General features: G+C 44.2%; 1 protein-coding gene and 1 pseudogene across 8 annotated transcripts in view; both read left to right on the top strand.

The window, feature by feature from the left end:
* CAMK1D (calcium/calmodulin dependent protein kinase ID) overlaps positions 1-21423 on the top strand; it is a 433657-nt gene that overhangs the window by 84191 nt on the left and 328043 nt on the right. The window contains exon 1 of one of the 8 annotated variants that reach the window (XM_021063980.2): positions 8854-8938. The exons of the other annotated variants lie outside the window; for them this stretch is intronic. Within the exon in view, the coding sequence (XP_020919639.1) occupies positions 8925-8938 (14 nt within the window). The 5' untranslated portion in view covers positions 8854-8924. Of the gene's footprint in view, positions 1-8853; positions 8939-21423 lie in introns of those variants that run through there. 8 annotated transcript variants of the gene reach the window in all.
* On the top strand, positions 280-413 carry LOC146399578 (U6atac minor spliceosomal RNA; annotated as a pseudogene).

Here is a 21423-nt window from a genome sequence, read left to right as displayed (position 1 = left end):
ATATTCATTTATGTTTTTCTTTCTGTGCTACTTTGGGTATTGTGATGAAAAAAGTATTTGCTGCTGATTTAGAACCCCTGAATGCGCTTATAAAAATTTAATTTCCTTCATATTAACTAGGTTTTCAAGGCTTTTTTAGAGGGCCTGTTTTCCTCTAATAGGTTGCTAGAGGGAAAATCTGTTAGCCTAGAGAATTGATGGGTGGAAGCAGAAGAGGAAAACTGAATTCCCACCACCATCCGGAGAATGCTACATGGATTTAACTTTTAAAAAGAGTCTGGGTTTAATGAAAATAAAGAATTAGGTTAGCATTCCCTTTGACAGGAATGGAAAAAATTCTGGTGACCTAACACCACACACATTCATTTAAGATTTCACCCCCTCTTTGTTGCCCCCTAACAATATATTTTTTTAACTCAATGAACTTTATTACATTTATAGTTGTACAACGATCGTCAAACCTCCCAACAATATTTTTTAACAATTGTGTAGAGAGGAATCTGTCCGTGTGAACCAACCTTACAGGTGCACAGTCCTGGCCTGTGGGTCTTTCCTGAATGGGCAATGAATGAGATGACACTTGTGCCAGGCTGTCCCTGAAGCTTTGTGTGTAACATGGAAACATCAGAAGCCACCGACTGTCCATCAGGCAGCAGGGAGTGGTTGAAGCAGGTGTATGTGGACAGGGGACCTCTGTGCAGTTGGTAACGGGGAGTGAGGAAGGCCTGACTTCTGATGGAGAACGCGGGCCAGGTACATGGCCAAGTGCCAGAAGCCAGGTGGAGGACAGTGTATAGAGTGTGGTACCCTTGTGTAAGGAAGATGGGATGTGACACTTTATCATGGAATTTGCTAATATTTGCGTAGAGAAACACTCGATGGATCAACAGGAAACTAATACAAATGTTTATCTTCAACAAGCAGAGGAGACCCGAGCACGGGAATAGATAAAGAAGAGGTTCCTGTGTGTTATCTTTTTATTTATATATTTATTTAAAAATTCTTAATAAAGTGTAGTTGATTTGCAATATTGTGCCAAATTCTACTGTACAGCAAAGTGACTCAGATATATACACACACACACGTATACATGTGTACACATGTACATATGTGTACACACACACACACACACATACACACACATTCTTGGTTTTATGTTCTTTTCCATCATGGTCTGTCCCAGGAGACTGGATATAGTTCCCTGTGCTGTACAGTAGGACCTATTTGCCTGCATCATTTTATATCGGGTTGCCTCTTTGAATGACCAGAGAACAACCAACCAGCAAGAGTGAATCTGTCCTGGCACACCCTTTGACATTGAACCTGACCAAGAGGTGGCAGGAGACAGAGCTGGTTGAATGGTATCACGAAAGGGTGAGACCGTTTGCTCCATTTCATTTCTTAGGAGCAAAGTCAGTGCGTTTCCTCCTTCCATCGGCAATGCTTATTGAGCCAATCTGCTGATCTGACGTGCCAGGCTCTATTTTAGGTGCTGTCAGCGGGTGCCTTAAGGTCCAAGCTTTCACAAAGCCAGCATTCTTGCAGGAGCAGACGGACGAGCAAGCAGCTGATGAGCGAGGGGGAGGAAGCCCCCTGCTGCTGGGGTCCAGGAAGGAGGTATAAGGATTCATGCTGGGGTCAAAGGGATGGTCATTCCTTGCTGGACTGTATTCCTGTGTCTTCGTCAACTGTATTCTTGCAAACAGAATGATAAAATGGGGTCTGTCCTCACTTTTAACCTTTTACTAAGGCGGTCAGGATTTCATTTTATCAGAAGATCAATATCACTTAAGTTTCAAAGAAAGACATAACCACATTAGAGCAGTCACTGTACCCCAGTCTGCTGCTGTGTTGGCGGGAGACCCGAATTTGGTGGAATAAAACAAAAGTTGATTTGAATGTCGTGGTTTGTTTTCACAACAGTGGGCTTGTTGGGGATGATGTTCTCTATATGATTTGTGATTCTATCCGTAGATTATGAAACAGACAAGATATTACTAGGACAAGTCCATTATTTGCTTTTCCGTTCAAAAAGTGTTTACATAGAAGTTGTCCCTTTATTTTGACACATCAGCTGTAGAAAATTGAAACACACACCCCATGTAGTCCTCACATTTCCTGTATCTTCATGACAATCCTTGTTTGAAATGACCACGAAGATAATTCCACAGTAGATGATGTAGACATTTGAAGGCAGAGATCTCCTGTGTTTATTCTGTTTTTTTCTTATTCCAGTCTTTTACTGGCGGATTTCTCTTTCATAGTTTCTGAATCAGATGAAAGCTTCCTACGGTTGTTTTTAAGTTTCTATGATGAAATGATTTTTTTAAAGAGAGAGATTTTTCTCTGCTTCTTTGGGTTCATTTCAGTCTTGGTGAAACTTGAGGAGCAGAGATCAAAGGTGTAGGAAAATCTGATGGTCAGAGTGTTTCTTGCAAATCCATCTCTACAGCAACTCGAGTCTTGCTCAGATCCAAAGGAATAACAATACGGACCAGATGCCAAACATGGGAGTCTTGGATTTTCCTGGCAACCAAAGCCCCAAATATAAATCTACCTGGAGCCAGCATGTTCGCAAACAATCCTAGGTTTGTGAGTTCATTACAAAAGCATCGGAAATCAGATTTGTTCTGAGGTTGGAAAAATGCAGAGTAATACACATCCCTACTTCAGAATCATGGTAAACTTTATTCTGTAGGATAGTTAGGAGACGCCCAGGGGTCCCAGAATCCACGGTCATCCTAGGAAATGCACAGAAAGGTGAGGATGGGAGCTTGCCGTCCTCTCTCCCTACATTTTATTGTTGAAGAAACTTGGGCTGTTTCTGAGGACTTGCTGGTTCAGAACTTTGTCAGATCTGATCTCTTGGAAGCTCAGTGTGGACTCTGGAAGACAGGGTCTTTGTTTCCTGGGAGGAAGAGAAAAGGAGAGGCAGGGATCCCACCAGCACCTCCTCTCCCTCACCTGTCCTGGCCGTAAGGGAATGTTTGATAGCATCACGCGCCTGGCTCAGGGAGTCACCGTCGTGGACCGTTCTTTTCCCGTATAGGGACTGTCCATGTGTTCCATCGTTACCAGCAAGGCAGCCTTGTAGACCATGTTTCATGTGCATTAAGCAGCTATGCTTGGGGACAGTGCAGGGCACCTGGGAACTGTGAGGATATGCATCCTGTGCTAAGTTGTGTTTTGTTGCTGAATTTAATTTTCAAAGAGAGTAGGAAGGACAAGGATGCAGAGGTGAGATAGGGAGATGAAGAGATTCATCAGAGTAGGTGGATCATCTGATGCCTTTTGCTCTTTGGAGTAGCAGTTTAATGAAAGATGGGTTTCTTTTCTTTTCTTTCTTGTTTTGGTTGCACCCACGGCATGTAGAAGTTCCTGGGCCAGGGATCCAATCGAAGCTGGAGCTACAACCTACGCCAGCCACAGCTGCAGCAATGCCAGTTCCTTAACCCATTGTGCCACAGTGGGAATGCTGAGAGATTTTTTCCAAAAAATTAATTTTATTGGAGATTTTTTTAATTAAAAATTTTTAGGAGTTCCCGTCATGGCTCAGTGGTTAATGAATCCGACTAGGAACGATGAGGTTGCGGGTTCGATCCCTGCCCTTGCTCAGTGGGTTAAGGATCCGGCGTTGCCGAGAGCTGTGGTGTAGGTTGCAGCCGCGGCTCAGATCCCACGTTGTTGTGGCTGTGGCAGAGGCCGGCAGCTACAGCTCCGATTAGACCCCTAGCCTGGGAACCTCCATATGCCGTAGGCGTGGCCCTAGAAAAGACAAAAAGACAAAAATTTTTTTTTTTTTAAAATAAAAATAAACATAAAATAAATTTTATTGGAGTATTTTTTTAAAAATAAATTTTACAAAGTTGTGTTAGTTTCAGGTGTCAGGCAAAGTAAATCAGTTATACATATGTGTATATCCACCCCTTTTCAGATTCTTTTCCTGTAAAAGTTATTAACAGTATTGAGTAGATTTCCCTGTGCTATGCAGTAGGTCCTTGTAACCTCTTTTGTCTCTAGTAGTGTGTGTGTGTCAGTCCCAACCCCTAATTTATCCCTCACCCTACATTTCCCCTTTGGTAACCTTAATTTTGGTTTCAAAATCTTTGAATCTGTTTTGTAACTTCTTTTAATAATTTTTTATTAGATTCTGCATATTAGTGATCTCATATGGTATTTGGCTTTCTCTGTCTGACTTCACTTAGTATGTTAATTTCTAGGTCCATCCATGTTGCTACATTATTTCATTTTTTTGGCTGAAATATATCTATTTTATATATATATATATCACATTTTCTTCATCCAGTCCTCTGTCGGTGGGCATTTAGGTGGCTTCTATGTCTTGGCTATTGTAAATAGTGCTGCAGTGAACACTGGAATGAATGTATCTTTATCAATTAGTGTTTTCGCTGGCTATATGCCCAGGAGTGGGATTTTTGGATCATGTGGTAGTTCTATATTTAGTTTTTTAAGGAACCTCCATAGTGGTTGTACCAGCTGACATTCCCACCAACGGTGTAGGAGGGCTCTCTTTTCTCCGTGCTCTCTACAGCATTTTTTGTTTGTAGACTTTCTGATGATGGCTATTCTGACTGGTGACGAGAGATGTTTTATTTTTAATTTTTTAATTAAAAAAAATTTAGGGAGTTCCCGTCGTGGCGCAGTGGTTAACAAATTCGACTAGGAACTATGAGGTTGCGGATTTGATCCCTGGCCTCGATCAGTGGGTTAAGGATCTGGCGTTGCCGTGAGCTGGGGTGTAGGCCGGCGGCTACAGCTCCGATTAGACCCCTAGCCTGGGAAACTCCATATGCCACGAGTGCGGCCCTAGAAAAGACAAACAACAACAACAAAAAATTCAGTGGAAATACAGTTGATTTACAGTGTTTGGGGTGTACAGCAAAGCGAGTCAGTTATATATATGTGCGTGTGTATATATATTCTTTCTCATATTCTTTTTCATTGTAGGTATAAGACATTGCATATAGTTCCCTTGTCTATCTATTCTATACGTCGTAGTATCTGTTGAGCCCCAATTCCCTTTGTCCTTTCTCTGTTTTTCCCTCGAGAGATGTTTTTAAAGTAAGCATACTCCCAAGCAGTGCACTAGCAGTTACGTTAGTCATTCTTCCTCCATGGTTGTAATTGACTCATGCTCCCAACAGCAGGTTAGCGTCACGGGGTGCAGACGATACTGTGTGGCCACATCTTTGGACGAAGTTAGTTGCTTGTCACAGAAGCCCAGCACTGCTAGTCCTGGCAGCATCTCTGTTTCTTAAGTGCACAGTCAACGCTCTGCTCTGATTTCCACTCCCCTGCATCCTCCTGCCCGACACTTTTCGTACATCTTCCGCCCGCAGCAAGATCCTTAGCGCCTTTGTGAATCAACGAAAGGAGATAAGTGTGTGTTCACAGTGGTTTGAGTGTTTTGCCCAAGCCCCCATTCTGTTAATTTCATGAAAAATAAATGATTCTTGTGTGGGCATGGTGTCCTGAATGGACCATTTGTATTTCTGGCCTGTTAAGAGTTTTTGAAACTGCCGTGATACGCTTTTGACCGTATTTGTGAGAGTCTCAAGGCAGCCCTGCTGGGTGGGTATAAAATACGATAGTAACAGGGACAGCAAAATAGAGAGTTGACATTTGTATATTTCTTTTCTTTCTTTCTTTCTTTCTTTTTTTTTTTTTTTTTTTTTTTTTTAAGAGCTGCACCTGCAGCCTATGGAGGTTCCCAGGCTAGAGGTTGAATTGGACTTACAGCTGCCGGGTACACCACAACCACAGCAACGCGGGATCCGAGCTGCGTCTGCGACCTACACCACAGCTCATGGCAACGCCGGATCCTTAACCCACTGAGCAAGGCCAGGGATCAAACCCACATCCTCAGGGATGCTAGTCGGGTTCGTTAACCACTGAGCCGTGACGGGAGTTTCTTCATTTGTATATTTCATTGGCATGCACTCCCTAATATTTCTTTGTCCTACGTTTTATTAGAAAGGGAAGGGGTCAAAGGACAGACACAGCAGGCTCAGTGGCTTGATTTGACTCAGGGAGCTTTTATTCTAACCACTTAAGGTAATGGGGTCCTCTCAAGTTGGTGAGAACAACTCAGAGGGCAGAACTTAGCAGCACAGACAAGGAACATTCTGAATGGCCTGGGAAGAAGAAATGGGCATTCCTCTAGAGAAGGTGCATCTCTTGGCAAAATTCTGTCAAGCAAAGCGTGGTTGGAATTCGGGAGCAAACTTATTTCCTGACTCATTGGGTTAGAAAATGAAAATAAACTCTAAGTATTAAATATATATATAAATGTATTGGTGCTTATTAGTGTTTATTAGTAAATCTGGTCATTTGTTTACATTCAGAAGTTGACCTTTTGAAGTAAATAACAGGAATTCATACCCTGCCAGCACAGCTCTATCTATATCAACCTATTTTCTCACGTCTCAGGTTGCCACTGCTGTGTTTTCACTATCAAGTTGCTGGTGCTTTTTTTCTCACTTAGGGCCTGAGACTCAAAGGATGTGATAGAAATGCTGAGTTGGGTTCTGAAAATCTAGTTAAAATGTATCTCAAAACAGTAATAAGAGTCCTTGGCTGTTCCCTGCCTTCTTCTCATGATCTTTGAATAAGTAAGAAATTAACTATGATGACTGTGCAAACGCCTAGCACAGGCCTTGGCAGATGGGTGATCAAACAACTGGTATTTTCCTTCGCCCTTAGAAGTGCTTTTCAGCCTTCTCCCCAAGGGCTCTCCAGTGTGCAGAGAAGAAGCCGCAGGAACTCAGACATTTCTGGATGGTTCCCGGTCTCCCTTGAAGACACTGACGGGTCAGGAAGAAGTGCCATTGTAATCCGCTTCACCTACCCCCCCCCCCGCCCCCCGCCTGCCCCCTGGCACTCAGACTATAATTTGAAAAGTTTAGCCTTCATGGCTAATGGCAGACAAGGCAGAAAGCAGTGGTCAGTATATTCACTCCAGATGTATTTGTTGTATTTCATCTTCTTCGAAATTTGGCCATTTAGATGTGGCTCGTAAGGTGGAGCTCTTCCCAGGAGGTGAACCGGTGCACTCGTTTCCCAGTCGTCTTTGCCACGGACAGGGCAGAAGAATCATTCCTGAACTGCCTGTGCAGGTACAGCATGATTTGGAAATCTGATGAGGACGTACTTAGAATTCTGTGGATTTCATTTGCATGTAGAGGTGTTTTTTTTTTTTTTTTTTTTTTTTTTTTTTCTTTTTTAAAGGGCCACACCTGCAGCATATGGAAGTTTCAAGGCTAGGAGTTGAATTCAAGCTGCAGCCACAGCCACAGCCACAGCAGCACAGATCCGAGCCGCATCTGCGATCTATGCCGCAGCTTTGTGGCCACGCTGGATCCTTAACCCACTGAGTGAGGCCAGGGATTGAACCTGCATCCTCCTGGACACTGTGTCAGGTTCTTAACCTGCTGAGCCACAAGGAGAACTCCACCCATGCTGAGCTTTATTGGGGGGAGTTCTAATCAAAGGGTAACATAACAGGGTGGCGTTTCTTTACCACCTCAGACAAACGAACGCAAACAAGAAATTCTCCTGCTTGTCTGGGCATTTCTGAGGCAGCCACTTATTAAAGACAATTCTCAATTACCCAGGGATTCTTGCAGATAATTAAAATTCTCTGATCATCCTCAGATTTCATGTTGGTGGTTAATTTCTTGCTCTTGTTGAATGAATTTTATTTTAAAAACAGCTTTTGACACAAGGGATAATGTTTTGAGCAGCCACTACAGAGACTAATCAGACCCTTGCATTTAATCATCCGTTCGGCCCTGCAAGGTGGGTGTCACCCCATGTCACAGTTGGAGAGTCTGAGGGTCCAGGAAGCTAAATTCAAGGCTACCCATGAGTTACGGAGCTGGGCTGTAACTTGACTTCCTTGCCTCAAGACCTGTTCTTTCTCCTAAATTATGGCTTGGTCCCTGGTAGAAATGGGATAAATATCCTGAAAGCTAGGACGAGGGCAGAAAAAGCCTAAAATCATCTTGAACCATCCATTCCAGAGTCATCAAGAATTGATCAGTATTTGAGAGAGTTTCAGTTTCTTCATGTAAAAAGTATTGATACGTATTGTAAGAAGCAAATGAGATCATGGATGAAAAATACTTGGATATGGGAGTTCCCATGGCGGCTCAGTGGAAATGAACCTGACTGGCATCCACGAGGATGCGGTTCGATCCCCGGCCTCGCTCAGTGGGTTAAGGATCTGGTGTTGCCGTGAGCTGTGGTGTAGGTCGTAGATACGGCTTGGATCTGGTGTGGCTGTGGCTGTGGCTGGCCAATTCGACCCCTAGTCTGGGAACTTCCATATGCCGCACCTGTGGTCTTAAAAAAAAATTAAAAAAAAATACTTTGATACGTATAAGCAGCCATAAGTATGCCAAGGAAGATCATCAGTCCTTTAAACCTCTGTCCCTCTGTTCCGGGGACGGTGTCCTTGGTCCTTCTGAGTTATGGGAAGGTCACCATGGTAGCTCCAAAGGGCTGTTTAAACTAGTTGAGAGCTACATCGAGTCTAAACAAATAAGAGCGGCCAAACAAAGCACCTGTGTTAAATGAGGGTTGTCATGGCAAGGAGCACATTTGCTTGTTGAAGCTCTCGGGAACGTTCTGGATCAAAGGTACACAGAGTTTTGAGAACTCATTTTGAAGCAAACCAAGTACCAGGGTCTCTCTCTCGGCCTCTTGAGAAACTGGCTGTTAAATATGTGAAGAGCAGAGGGAATGGAGGAAGCCTGCCGTGGGTAGTAGGTGGTCAGAGGCGGTGGCTGGGAATCCACCGCTTTCTGTCTTTCTAAAAGAGTAATCATTAACATTTTATTGGAGTGTACGGTGGCTTTACAAGGCTCTGTCGGTTTCAGGTGTACAGCAGAGAATCGGAGCGAATGGACGTGTGTAGGTAGGACTGGGTCACGTTGTTGTGCAGGAGAAATGATCCCAACCTTGTCAATCAAGTCAACTTCAGTAAAACTTAAAAAATGTTAATTGTGAAAACGGTGTTGCTGACAATGATGTGTTAGTTTCAGGTGTACAGCAAAGTGATGCAGTTGTGCGTATACACAGTTCGTTCTTTTTCAGATCTTTTCCGCATACAGATTATTTACAGCATATTGAATAGAGTTCCCGGTCCTTGTGACTTACCTATTTTATATCTAGTAGTGTGTATATGTTAATCCTAAATTCCTAATTATTTCTCTCCCGCCTTTCCCCTTTGGTGGCCATAAGTTTGTTCTTGAAATCTGTGAGTCTGTTCCGTTTTGTAAATAAGTTCATTTGTGTTATTTTAAAAATTAGATTCTATGTATAAGTGATATCATATGATGTTTGTCACTTCACTTAGTATGATAATCTCTAGGTCCATCCTTGTTGCTGCAAACAGCATGATTTCATTCTTTTAAAAAAAATTTTTTTTAACAGCTGAATAATATTCCATTGCATATATGGAATTCTTTATCCAGTTCTCTGTCGAAGGGCATTTAGGTGGCTTCCATGTCTTGGCTGTTGTAAATAGTGCTGCAGTGAACATTGGGGTGTGTGTATCTTTTTGAATTATGGTTTTCTCTGGGTATATACCCAAGAGTGGGATTGCTGGATCATGTGGTAGTTCCACTGTTAGGTTGGGGGTTTTTTTTTGGTCTTTTTAGGGCTGCACCTGTGGCATATGGAAGTTTTCAGACTAGGGGTCCAATCGGAGCTGCAGCTGCTGGCCTACACCACAGCCACAGCAATGCCGGATCCTTAACCCACAGAGTGAGGCCAGGGACTGACCCTGAGTCCTCATGGATACTAGCTGGGTTCATTACCACTGAGCCATGGCAGGAACTCCCATTTTTAGTTTTGAAAGGAACCCCCATATTGGTCTCACCAGCCTCATGGTGTCTTGACAGCTGGAACTCTGGTAGCTGACGAATTGTTATTGGAGCAATGTCCTCTTGTAAATAGTGTGCTTATTTAATGGATATATAAATATTTTCATCTCCGTTAAAACAAATGCAACTGTCAGTCCCCAAAGGGCTTCTCAGTGATTTCTCTCTCATCATTGTTCATTTTCTGAGAACAGCTGAGGTCGATGGTATAACGCCTGGAGTGGTAACCGGTGCACTGAGAGATGACATATATATTTGCTGAATAAAGGCATGACAGCAGTGTTGACGGCAGCCAGGCTCAGTCTGTATGCCTGTCTTGATCCTCGTGTGGGAGGACCTCTTGGTTGGTCTCTGTTCACAGGAATCTTACAACATAGGTTCTTCGGATTTTCTTTAGTGGACGTTTGAATTGAGGGAATTGTTGATTGGCATGCAAACAGGAATAATGTACCTGATACAGTACAGGAGTAATAGAGAGCGCGCCTCTGTCCCCTTTATCCAGCTCCCCCCAATGGCAACCTCTTGCAACACTGTGGCTCGCTGTCACAGCAGGGTGCCCAAGTGGAGACAGTCCACCTGTGTCAGTTGGATGATCTGCTGATTTTATTCAAATATGTTTTGTTTTTTCCAAGTGATTTTGCAATGGTGACAGATGATTGGGGAGAATAAAAGCCAGGCGGTGGGCTTCCACGGCAAAGATGGAACCAGACTTTGTGGCCATCCGTTGAGATGAGGCTAGTTCCCGGGTGCAGAGGAGGGCTGAGTGTGGGATGAACTGGGTGGGCGTCCTGGGTCCGGGAGGAGAGCTTCTCCCAGGGCCTTGTAGGGCCGAGAACAGAAGACCGTGTGGCAGCCCAAAGGCAGGGAGGGCACACTGTCCTGTGCCCAGGATGAGCCGCCCCATCCTCTACCCCCATGGGCGTCCCCCACCTCTGCCCCCCTTCCCACCCACCTCGCCTGGTGGGAACACCTGTGATGGTTTAGGCTTGCAGGGGGGCCAGCTCGGTCTGCACCCGCATCCCAGACCCCAGCCCTCTCTTTCTGAACCAGAATTTCCTGAAGGTTTGAGAAGAATGAGCCTCGTTGTCCTCCTTTGCTTTCACGGGGCTGTTTTTCTTATTGGATTTAGGCAAGCAAATAATTAGGTATTGGAAGGCTGGTGGCGCCTCTTTTTATCCATTATTTAGCAGCCTCTTCCCGGTCCCAAATCTCATCTGCCCTCCGCAGCCCGCACAGCATCCGGCCTGGAGAGGTGGGTCATTAATGCAGATGGAGATGAAGTCAGCATCTCCCCACGAAGAGGTCCTGGGGGAATAGGGACCTGAAACTCCCCTGACAGGCATTGGGAGAGTGGGGGTTGAGGGGTGGCCTGGGTAGGGGCATAGCGTAGGGCAAAGAGCTGGTTCCATGCCCTAGACCCTTGATGTTACTGCCGTCCTGAAGGGGAGACCTCTGAAGTGGGAGGGGGCCTTGTTTCTATTTAGGGAGACAAAAACCACCCAGCAGTCTTTTTCTTTTTTTTGGTCGCCCTGCGGCACATGGAGTTCCCTGGCCAGAGATCAGATCCCAGCCACAGTCACGACCTACACGGCAGCTGGGGCAATGCTGGATCCTTAACCCACTGTGCCAGGCTGGGGATCGAACCTGCGTCCCAGGGTTCCCAAGATGCTGCTGATCCTGTTCCCACCCAGTATTTTTATACTCCTGAGTTAAATTCAGCGTTCCAGGTTAGAAGCTAGGTGCTCCCCCACCCTCCCCAGTGCAGAGAGATCAATAAACGCCTGTGAGGTGATGACCTCATGCCACTCCTTCTTCCCAGCCAGCCTTCCCTCTGGGGCGCCAGCCACACAGCCCCTGCCTTTGCTTAGTCACTGCCAATGAAGGCACATTTGCATCATAGGCTCTTCTGGGTTGGCCACCCCCTGCTGTAGATTTGGAAAATAGAAGACACACCTTTCATAGGAATTACTCATTCTTAAACAAATAGCCATGGAAACAACAGCTTATTACTATGTGGGAACTCTTGAGAACTTTCTTCCCAGGAAGCGCTAATATAATAACACGCTTTTGTAACTGTAAACCAGCTATAATGGAAAAAAATAAAAATCATTATTAAAAAGAAACAAATAAAATAGAGTATAATATTATTTAATATGATTTTAAGAATCTGTTTTTTTACTTTACAGCTTCTGGAGAAAAGAATGTTCTGTGTTCCATGGAGAGTGACCCTTTCGAGGGACGTGGAAAATGCAGTGTTAATTTATTCTTTTAAGCCTTGCTATATAATCAGTTCTTGCTGAACCTTGTTGCTTCTGGCAGATTTTTTTTTTCTTTGTCCTCACTTTTTGGGTTTACTAGATTCTTCTTCTTCTTAAATATTGAACATTTTCTTCGGGGCGTATTCTGATATTTCGGTCAATGGATGAATAGCAGGAAGAGGACGGTGAATTTCTGCTTGATTGCTTTGGGTTTTTCTTTGTATTCAAAGATAGGTCTCCGTGGTTCTGAATGTTCGCATGATAGTAAGCAACCAGCTAATGAGGTTTTTCAGATTGTCTCAACATGTCCCTTCGTTCAGAAACACAGCTAGCCTTGCAGGCTACATTCGTCTCTCAGATTTCATAACGATTTTCTCGAATGTTTTTGAAAACGTTGGCTTTCTGTACAGTGCGTATGAGCTTGCTTCTATAAATTAAGGAGAGTGTGCTTCTCCCCCCTTTGTATAATATATAAATACCTGAAGAGAAATACCAGAATTGGCTCTAATCCTGCCACTCCAAAATAACCACTGTTAATTTTTAAATGTATTTTTCTAGGCTTTTTCTATACATAAATTGTTACCACAATTACTTTTAGATTCAATGTTGTTTCTTTCATTTCTCATTAAATGACATCCCCCAGGCACTTGCTCATATTGTAAATTTCTCACCAAATGCTATCTATGCCTTTTGAACCCCAAGAAGCCCAGTCTTGGCTTGGCGCTCTGCTGTATTACACTAAACAGCACCCCCGCCCCCCCAGCCCTGTGTACCTGTGTGTATCTGGAGAGGGTATACGTGGTGTGTCTGTCTGTATGTGTGAGTGGTGTGTGTGCATGTGTGTGGTGTGTGTGTACGCATGTATGCACATCATGTGTATGTATGTGTTGTGTGTATGTGTGTGTACATGAGTGTGTGCTGTGTATGTGGTGTGCGTATATATGTATGTGAGTGGTGTATGTATATGTATATGTATGTATGTGAATATGTGCATGTTATGTGTGTGTATGTGTATGTGTGTGGTGAGTGGGTATGGTGTGTATGTGTGGTGTGTGTGTATACGTGTGTGTGGTATGTATGTATGTGCGTATATGTATGTGTATATGTCTGTGATGCGTGTGTTATGTATGTGTATGTGTGTGTACATGTATATGTGTGGTGTGTGGGTGTGGCGTGTGTATATGTGTGGTGTGTGGGTGTGGCGTGTGTATGTGTGTGGTGTGTGTGTGTGTGCGTGCGTGCATGCGTGCGTGGTGTGTGTGGGGGGGCTGACCTGCTCTCTTGTCCTTGGAGGCCCATCGGCACCCTCTCAGTTCCCTCTCTTGCTCCCTTTCCTCCTTCGGCCCCTGCGTGTTTATTTTTAGCTCAGCTTCCGGGCTGGCGGGTGTCGATCAGACGCCGGGGCTGAGCAGCTGCTCATCGAGCCCGCCCCCTTGCGCATGCTCCCTGCGGTGGGCACCCGCTGGTCCTCTCGAGAGCGGGGCGTCAGCCTGGGTCTGCATCCGTGTGTCCGGGCACAAGTGAGGCCCCTTCCTTGTGATGCTCTTTCGTGTTGTCTTGGGGGCCTGAGCCCACGTGTCCCTCTGTTGACCTCTCACAGGACACAGCATCTCGTTCAGGTTGGTGACCCCAGTTTTGGCTGGCTTTGCCTGTCAGGTGCCTGTCAGGTGACCACGTGAAACGTGTCCTGGGTTTTTGAGGAGAACTCAGCACACCAAAATCTGAAGATTAAAGCCTATCAGCTCCTGAATTCCTGAGCATCTAGTAACCCCGTCCTCCACCCCAGCCTGGGTTCTTTATCCATCTCCCCTCATGCTGAGGGGAATCTCAGATTGCTCCTTTACTGCTGGCTCAGTGACAAGAGAGAGGCATCGAGAAAGCCACGATGCTGAGCTTGGCTGCCAGTCCCCATTTAATTTGCTGTGTCTCTGCCCTTCTCCTTGGCCCAGGGCACAGCCCCCTGGGGTGCACCACCCAATTTACTGAGGTGTGAGTGCATTTTGAGATACAGATGAGGCTCTAGGCACATGATGCCCCATCATTTGTCTCTGTGTTTTCATGTCTAAACTTATGCGCATCAATGGCTCGGGCCCTGTAAGCCTCGGATGGTCTGCACACGACGTCACCGTTTGTTCAGGGTCCTTTGATTCCTTCCTTCCTGAGATTAAAACTTTGCTTCTCAGAGTTCCCATCATGGCTCAGTGGTTAACGAATCCAACTAGGAACCATGAGGTTGCGGGTTTGATCCCTGGCCTTGCTCGGTGGGTTAAGGATCCGGCGTTGCCGTGAGCTGTGGTGTAGGTCACAGATGAGGCTCGGACCCTGCGTTGCTGTGGCTCTGGCGTAGGCTGGTGGCTACAGCTCCGATGAGACCCCTAGCCTGGGAACCTCCATGAGCCATGGGAGGGGCCCTAGAAAAGGCAAAAAGACAAAAAAACTAAAAAAACTTTGCTTCTCTTCCTTTCCCTGGAGTACATGCTTCTTCCTTTATGAAGCCTGGTGCAACTCTAGCTTGTCTTATCCTTTCCTCTCTCTTCATTCTTGGTGTCGGTGCCACTCTTTTTATGTTGTCTTCATTCATTCATTCAGCTTTTCTTGGGTGTCTTCTATGTGCCAGGTCCTCTGCTTGAGGCCAGGTATGCAGGGACCAGTAGCCCCTGCCTCCCAGGAGCCCTTACCTGGGGAGCCAGGTAAACAGATCCATGTCCACGGTGGGGATTGCTTTGACCGTGGGTAAGTGCTATTGGAAACACAGAGGAAAGTGGGTGTCCGTCCGTCCGGGAGCTAGGAAAGCCATCAGTGGTAAAGTGACATCCCTTAAAGAGTTTGCTGGGTCAACATGTGACAGAGGGTGGAGGGTGTACAGACAGAAGGAACAGTACATGCAAAGCAGGAGGCATCAGCGGTGTGGTTTATTGGTGAGGATGAGCCAGTGGGATGATCCATGGAGGAGAATCCAGGGCAGAAGTTGTGCTTGGGAAAAGTAGACTGGGGCCACATCCTGAAAATCCTTGTATATCCAAACGATACCTGTTGCTAACACTATGTGTACAACACTGCCTGAGCCATTCACAGACACCAGTTCTTTTAATTCTCACAACAACTCTAAGAGTCAGCAGCTGTTATTGTCTCCAGTTTACAGATGAAATAAGCTGAGGCCAGAGAGGTTGAGATTGACAGGAGGTCTTCAAGACAACAGGGAGTGGAGCTGGGAGTCAAGCCAGGCGCCTACTCTGGGTGACCAGATGTCCCAAATGCAATTCTCCAATGGCCCAGCTTGTTGCCTGTCACACTCCAGAGCTGGACATTATTGTGCTGTCCCTGAGGAACCACAGGAAGGTGTTAAGAAATGGGGAAAGAATCTGACATTTATACAGATAATTCGTTCTTTGGAGACAGATGGGAACTTGATTCAGGAAGGCCGTGGAGAAGTCCCTGCAGTTTTCGTGGGGGAATCTGGTGAAACAGTCTTTTTAGAATCACTTTCTCAGAATTATGATACTGAAAAGGCAATTCTGGAACCTATTTTTAAACCAACATTCATTTATAACAAAACATGCCCTGTATGCTAATGGAGCTTAGTGTTTGAATTAAGTGAGGAGTATGTTGATATGATTTCAAGTGTTTTGCTATGTAATAAAAGGAACTTTTTTATGAGGTGCTTTTCTTAAGTCTCTTTGGATCTTCCTTCCATTTCTAGGTTGGATGGGAGGCTGGCAGTTTCACTAACAGTACCTCCGGGGCTTTGCTGAAAGACAGAGCAAGCAGCAGCTCTGTGACAGTGTCCCTAACTGGTACCTCTTCTCTGAGGTTTTTTTTTTAAATCACTTTTTGTATTAATATATATATTATTACTATATATATATATATAACATGAGCTTTACCGTTTTAACCACTTTTAAGCATACAGTTCACTGGCATTAAGTATATCACTCTGTTGTACAACCGTCACCACCATCCATCTCCTGAAGTCTTTTTAGCTTCAGAAACTGACACTTGACACCCCTTTAAACAACCTCCCATTTCCTCCCAATCCTCTAGCTTCTGACAACCACTATTCTGCTGTCTCTGTGAATTTGGCTACTGTAAGTATCTTCTATCACTGAAACTGTGTAGTATTTGTCTTATGTTGGGTTAATTTCACTTATAATGTCCTCAGGCTTCATCCATGTTATAGCATGTGACAGACTCTCCTTCCTTTTCAGGGCTGAATAATATGCCACCATATGGATAGACCTCATCTAAAATAAACTATTTATTGGAGTATAGTTAATTTACCATGTTGCATTAATTTTTGCTGTAAGCAAAGTGGCCTATATATGTGTGTGTGTGTGTATATATTCTTTTTCATATTCTTTTCCATTATGGCTTGTTACAGGGTACTGAATATACTTCCCTGTGCCATATAGTAACACCTTATTGTTTATCCATTATGTATATAATAATTTGTATCTGTTAACCCCAATTCCCAATCCATCCTTCCCACCCCTCCTCCTTGGCAACTGTGAGTCTGTTCTCTATGTCTTTGAGTCTCTGTTTCTCTTTCATAGCTAGGTTCATTTGTGTCAGATTTTAGATTCCCATATAGGGGATATATATTTGTCCCTCTCTTTCTGACTGATGTGGCTTCACTTGGTATGATGTCTCTAGGTGGACAGACTGCACTTTGTTGATCCACTCATCCATCAATGAGCACTTGGCTGGCTTCCGTCTTTCTGCTATTGTGAATCATGCTACTATGAAAATACATCAGTATCCGTCCAGTTCCATGCTTTAAGTTCCTTTGGATCTTCCATGAGGTTTCAGCGCTTCCTGGATCTGGGTTTGGGAACTGTAGTATGGTTGTGTTTATGGGCATGGAAGTTACCTCCATCTTAATATTCCTTTCCCACCATGTTGAATCGTCCTTAATATAATGGTTGAGGTGGATTTCAGGAGAAGTGTTTTTAGAATGGATTCTTCTCTCGAGGTTTATGGAGTAGGAAGCATAGTGGACATTAATCAGGAAGCACTTACTGACAAGTTCCAGGCGGGAGTGACTGGTCTCTCAGCTATGGAAGTGCCGGTGGATATGGGTTGGGGGAGGGCGAGACAAGGAGAGCGGTGCCATTTGAACACAAACTTGGAGGTAGACATAGGGCCACCCCTGACTGTGTATTTCATGGGGGGCCATGAGAAGACGGGCATCTAGAAGGGGTCCTACATTTTTATCTTGGGCAACCACATGATCTTATCAATAGGAGGACCAGCAGTTGGGAAGGGGATTGAGAGATGACAGATAGTGCATGTGTTCTGGGCTTCTCCAAAAAAGGAGAAGCAATTCTGCGGGCCTGCAGATGATCTGCAGGGTGGGGATGATTACAGCACAACAGTGTAATGGAACCAGAAAATGAAATAAAGATGCAATATAATTAGTGTGCATTTAGATTCCTATTCAAAGAAGATAGTTTTATTTCTTTACAGATGTTTCTCTTACTGTGTTGGGAGTTTTAATTTTGGGACTTTGTTGTGAAGGTTAATATTTCCTTGGTTTGTGTCAAAGGTGACAGGTGAAACTAGGACAGTAATTTGATATTCACTGTTGTTTTTCCACCTGACATTTTTGTACCCTGAACTTGAATTTGGAGTGAGTCAGAGGGATGTCATGAGAAGGATAATGGATTCACTTACAGATATCCTGATCTCAAGATGCTGGTAGACCATCCTGGTGGAGGGAAGTAGGTGGTGGGATGTGAAGTTCTAGGGCTTAGGGTTGACCTAGGGCTGGAGGTAGCCATGGAGGTCATCCCAGGGCCCAGGGGGATGAAATTGCTAGAGAGAAAAAATAGTGCAAGAAGAGGAGACCAAAGACAGCCCAGCCTCTTCTTGGTCCACTCCTGTACCCATTTTAGGGGATGCAGTAGATGATAGACCAAGATGATGAGATGGGACCTGGCCTGGAGCCCATTCCATCATCTTCATATACACAATGCAAACTCAAAGCAGGAAGAATGAGATCTCAGTAGACAGGCTGAAAGAGAATGCAGGAGGTGTGACAGCCATGGCTGGGGGAAGGAGCTCCAGAGGAGGAGGAGGGAGGTCCTGGTAAAAAAAAGGAGAACTAGGATAGGTGGTGTGCTGAAGTCAGAGGTGGGGGAAGTTGAGGGGGTGGGAGTGGTCAACTGTTAGGTTGCAGAGGGGACAAGAGGGTTGACCAATGGCTACCGCATTTAGCTGTTAGGAGGCCCTCGTGACCTCTCTGAGAGTTGTGTCAGACACCGGTGGTGTTTAATCCAAGATGAAGTTTTACCAGCATGTTATCTCCTTAGCTCTTGGATTCTAGACACCGTCAGTCAGGACTTGATTCTTCTCATCACCATTCCTTACTAAAAATACCCTTCAGCAATTCAGAACCTATTCTAAAGACTTCCATTTACATGTTAAATACCAATATTTGAACTCCTCTAGTTCTCTCTGGAGGCATTTCCTCAAAGCTCACCCCTATTTTAACAATAAAATGGGGAATGCTTTTAACTTCTGGGATTCCTAACCCCCAAGATGCTGGAGGAGTCCAAGTATGTGAGAATCTCCGTGGATCACAGGTAGCATAGATTAGTGTCCCCGGGATCCACTTCCTTGAAAAGTAGGGTCATCATGGATTCCAGTCTTATTTGGGCTCTTTCTGAGCTACTGCTGTTTTGTGATTCACAAAGATATGATGATGTTGATGATGATGATGATGATGAAGATATGATAATGATATGATGATGAGGATATGATGGTAGTGGTGATATGATGATGATATGATGATGAGGAGGATATGATGGTGATGGTGATATCATGATATGGTGATGAGGATATGATGATGAGGATATGATGTTATGATGAGGAAGAGGATATGATGATGATGAGGAGGAGGAGGATATGCTGATGATGATGTGCTGATGATATAATGATGCGGATATGATGATGATAATATGAGGAGGATGTGATGATGATGAGGATATGATGATAATGAGGATATGATGATGAAGAGATGATGATGATATCATGATAATGAGGATTTTATGATGAGGAGGATATAGTGAGGATATGATGAGGATATGATGATGATATGATGATGAGGATATGATGATATGAGGATATGATAATATGATATGATGAGGATATGATATGATATGAGGATATGATGATGATATGATATGATTATGATGAGGATATGATGACATGATGAGGATATGATGATATGATTATGATGAGGATATGATGATATGAGAATATGATGAGGATGTGATGAGGATGTGATGAGGATATGATGAGGAAGAGCATATGATGAGCAGGATATGAAGATGAGGATATGATGATGAGGATGTGATGACGTGATGATGAGGATATGATGAGGATATGATGAGGAGGATGTGATGGTGATATAATGAGGAAGAAAGGATGAAGATATGATGATGATGAGAATATGATGATGATATGATGACGATATGGTGAGGATATGATGAGGATATGATAAGGAGGTGATGATGATATGAGGATATGATGATATGAGGATATGATAATATGATGATATGAGGATATGATATGATATAAGGATATGATGATATGATATGATTATGATGAGGATATGATGATATGATGAGGATATGATGATGACACGATGAGGATATGATGATATTATGATGAGGATATGATGATGATAGGAGAATACGATGAGGATGTGATGAGGATATGATGAGGATATGATGAGGAAGAGCATATGATGAGCAGGATATGAAGATGAGGATATGATGATGAGGATGTGATGACGTGATGATGAGGATATGATGAGGATATGATGAGGAGGATGTGATGATGATATGATGAGGAGGAAATGATGAAGATATGATGATGATGAGAATATGATATGATGATGATATGGTGAGGATATGATAAGGAGGTGATGATGATATGATGATGAGGATATGATAATATGATGATATGAGGATATGATATGATATAAGGATATGATGATGATATGATTATGATGAGGATATGATGACACGATGAGGATATGATGATATGATTATGATGAGAATATGATGATGATAGGAGAATATGATGAGGATGTGATGAGGAAGAGCATATGATGAGCAGGATATGAAGATGAGGATATGATGATGAGGATGTGATGACATGATGATGAGGATATGATGAGGATATGATGAGGAGGATGTGATGAGGAGGAGGATATGATATGATGAGGATATGATGATATGATATGATGAGGAGGATATTATGATGATATGATGAAGAGAATATGATGATGGTGATGTGATGATGAGGAGGATATGATGGCGATACGATGATGATGAGGATATGATTATGAAGAGAGGTATCATGTTTGGGGCACTGTCGCGGTGCTTGACATCTATTGTGTCATGTAATTCTTACGTTACAGCCTCATGAGATGAGTGCTGTTAACCCTCTGCTCAGTGAGGAGACTATGACCCAGAAAAAGTTAACTTTCTTGAAGTTCTCAAACCTGAGCAGGCATTAGAATCCCCTGGAAGATTTATTAAAACCCTGCCTGCCAGGCCCTGTCCCCAGAGTTTCTAACCCAGCAGGGCTGTGATAGAGTGGGAGAAGTGCGTCTCTAATGGGTTCCTGGGTACTGCTGCTGCTGGTGTGGGGATCACACTTTGGGAACTACTGCTCAGAGCCATTGAGCCAAAGCAGCAGGACAGGGATTCAGACCTGGGCCTGTCCGATGGCAGATGCACCCACTGCTTGATGGGAAGTGCACCTGGGGGCCCTACACAGGGGTCGGGTGGTACCCACTGCTCAGACTGGAGGGACCAAGGGCTTCCTGGTCGAATGGCTCAGGTGAATGGCTCTTGCCTTTTTAGGTGACATCCTGGCATGCACGGGATACTGAGAAAAAGGGAAGGGGGGAGCCAGAACTAAGAGGGCATTGCTAAAGCAAGAACTTAAAACAATAATAACATGGACCACAAGCCTGTCTGCTTTATGATTGTTGTGAGCTGGCAATTCTGAACAATGTCTGTGATAACGCTCCCCTCCCCACCTTTCACACTGCTGCTGCCCAGCAGCCAAAGATAAAACACCTGAATCTCCATTTGGGGGCCTCTGGAGGCTCCAAATTAGGGACCTCATCTGCTCTGCCTCTGTTTTCTACACATGGGTAAGTGCTGGGTCGGTTTCTAATTGCTACATCCTTCTTCCTTCATCTTTTAAAAATTTTTTTATGGCTGCCCTCATGGCATATGGACGTT

The sequence above is a fragment of the Sus scrofa genome, chromosome 10, assembly GCF_054392235.1.
Source record: "Sus scrofa isolate SSC_HxYL_T2T_F1_AM1 chromosome 10, Sscrofa_HxYL_maternal_Yorkshire_Landrace_v2.0, whole genome shotgun sequence".
NCBI classification, from domain to species: domain Eukaryota; kingdom Metazoa; phylum Chordata; class Mammalia; order Artiodactyla; family Suidae; genus Sus; species Sus scrofa.
The sequence above is the reverse complement of the archived record's forward strand: the minus strand, read 5'-3'. Positions and strand labels throughout refer to the sequence as shown.